We start from the raw sequence: 2,488 nt of genomic DNA, 5'->3' as shown, positions 1-2,488 counted from the left end.
GGCGGGGGGGGGGGGGGGGGGAAAAAGAAAGGGGGGGACCGTGGGGGCGGTGTGCGGGGGGGGGGGGGGGGGGGGGGGGGGGGGGGGGTCTCAGCAGCATCCGGGCTCTGGAGCTCAGCCCCGCCCCGGCTCCCGCGCACGCCCCCACACACCTGGATGGGAAGATGCGGGCCGTCTGGGGGTCCCGGGGCGGGCTCGGCCAGAACCACCTGCAGGTCCAGAATGTAGTCGATGACGCGCTGCAGGATTTCCACCTGGCTAAGCTGAGTGCCTCGCGGTACTCCGGGTACTAGTTCTCGCAGGCGCGAGTAGCAGTGATTCATGTCGTCCAACAGGCTCAGCGGCTCCTCGGCTGCCGGACCCTTGCCGCGGCCCCGCGCGATGGCCAGGCTGCGTTCAGACAGGCAGCACACCGCCTCGTAGCAGCCGCGCACCGGGCTCAGCGCCTTCATATTGAGGAATGAGACCGGAGGTGCCGAAAGGACCCAGAGAGCCAACGGACCCCTAAGAAAGCTGGCAACGCGCGCACGCTCGCAGCGGCCCGTACTTATAGAGCCCGCCTCGAAGGCACGCCCCCTTATGCAAAACGTGACCCTCGGCCCCGCCTCCGCCAGCCCTGGGCGTTCACAACCCGGTTAAATTGCAAACAGGCTTCCTCAGGCTGGTCTGACGCCGAATACCGCGGAGCCGCGGATTCAAAGAATGAGGAAGCGCTGATACTGGGGAGAGGCAGGCCTCTTTGCCAGCAAGGATTTTAAAAATCACTTAAAACTATTAACTTTAAGAATTTGCCTTTTCCTGGCAGCGCCCCAGATCTTTGAGTTCCCTGCCCCCTGCCAGTCCACCCACAGCCCAACACTGGTTCGAACCCACAGCTCCTCTGAGGTCATAAATCCCTGAACAGCAAAGAAGCTTTTTTTTTTTAAAGCAAAGGATTTTTCAAGGGAAACTTGTAAGGAATTAGTGCCGCCTTGTTCCCCAATTTGCTGTTCGTCTGACCTCCAGACTCACTGGCGTCAGGAATTATCTTGTGACCAGAGGGGAAAAAAATTAATTGCGGTGAAGCTGAGGTTACAATGAAGAAAACAGATTTGGGCTAGGCGCTGAGATTGCAGAAGGAGGAGGGGAAGGGGGTTTGAGCAAAGAACACTATTTATTTGAGCAAAAGGGGAAAAAAAAAAAAAAAAAAAGGAGAAAGCAGGCTGAATCCGTGATTTTTGCATGGAGAAAGAAAGGAGGTCCCACCCTCTGGCCCTATGCACTCCATAAGGAGCCAAATATATGCCCAATTGTGTTTTGGAAGTGAGTTTGATTAGACTTTTGGACTGGATTTTAAATATGGGCCTACAGACAGGATAGTTTCTTCATTAGTCTTTTTAGGAGTCCCACACTGGGTCAGCGAATCTCTTAATTCTTGCTTTGCTCTTTGCACACACCTCTATGCAGAAAACAATAGTTTGGTAATTTCATCACTCTATTGTCTGTCCCTTTCTGCAATGGAAGGGGAGGCCACCTGGACTTGATTATTCTTAGCCTTGCTGAAAGAGCTCCAGCTCTATCTGAGAGCCCAGGAAAGAGCTAAGCTCTGTATTGCAACAGGACATTGCACTCAAGTATTCTCTGCTTGTTTTCTTGTAACTTCCCAGAACTTTGGGGAATTTGCAGCCTCAAAGTGCTGGTTTTCATCTTGGAACTGACCAGGTGGGATCCCCCAATGGTTGTTTCCTAAATCAATCAGTTGGTAAATATTTATGGAGTCCCCTCACATAAAACAGTGACTCCTGCTCTCAAGAATCTCACAATTTGGGGAGACAAGATTAACACAGGAAACAATTAAGAGTTCTATAGTATGTGACACTGATTAACAGGACAATGGGAGCCCAAAGCTAAGAGAGTCTCAAAATAGTTATAGTATAAAGGACACTGGAATCAACATCCCAGCCTTGCCAATAATTTGCCACACACTCCTGAACAAGCCTAGGTACCCTGGCCTTGGTTGCCTTGGGAATAATATGGGGAGGTGGTGTCAATGATTATTTTAAATCCTTCCCAATACCAGGAATCTAAGGCTTTATGAAATTTGGACAAGCAGGTGTGGGACGGTAAAAGGCCCAGAGAGGGGCTATAAAACATGTCCAATGTCACGCCATAGCTAATGGCAGAGCTAACCCTGAAGTACCATTGTTTGCCATCATACCATAGGGCTCTGTTCCAAGAAAGGGGTCTTCTAAAGATTTCTTCTAGAATATTAATGGTTTTAAGTTTCTCATACTCTAGCACAAGAAGGAGGAAGAAAACAACTTGGGAGTACACAAGTCAGTCTATAACTACAGACATCAAAATAAGAGAATTCCAACTGTTTGGTCATGGGAAGGGAAAATGGTGGCTATGCCGACTCCTGAGCGACCAAATAGAAAACCTTTTCTTTTTCTATCATGCAGACTTCCGTGGTTTGTGCAAAATGGTCAAACCGGGGGGGGGGGGGGGG

General features: G+C 50.5%; 1 protein-coding gene across 1 annotated transcript in view; it reads right to left on the bottom strand.

Moving 5' to 3' along the window:
- ID3 (inhibitor of DNA binding 3) overlaps positions 1-542 on the bottom strand; it is a 1,795-nt gene extending 1,253 nt beyond the window's left edge. Inside the window, exon 1 of the mRNA XM_049617832.1 lies at positions 153-542. Within this exon, the coding sequence (XP_049473789.1) occupies positions 153-452 (300 nt within the window). The 5' untranslated portion in view covers positions 453-542. The remainder of the gene's footprint in view (positions 1-152) is intronic.
- Positions 543-2,488: the final 1,946 nt, after the last annotated feature.

The sequence above is a fragment of the Panthera uncia genome (genome assembly GCF_023721935.1).
Source record: "Panthera uncia isolate 11264 chromosome C1 unlocalized genomic scaffold, Puncia_PCG_1.0 HiC_scaffold_4, whole genome shotgun sequence".
Taxonomy (NCBI): Eukaryota; Metazoa; Chordata; class Mammalia; order Carnivora; family Felidae; genus Panthera; species Panthera uncia.
The sequence above is the reverse complement of the archived record's forward strand: the minus strand, read 5'-3'. Positions and strand labels throughout refer to the sequence as shown.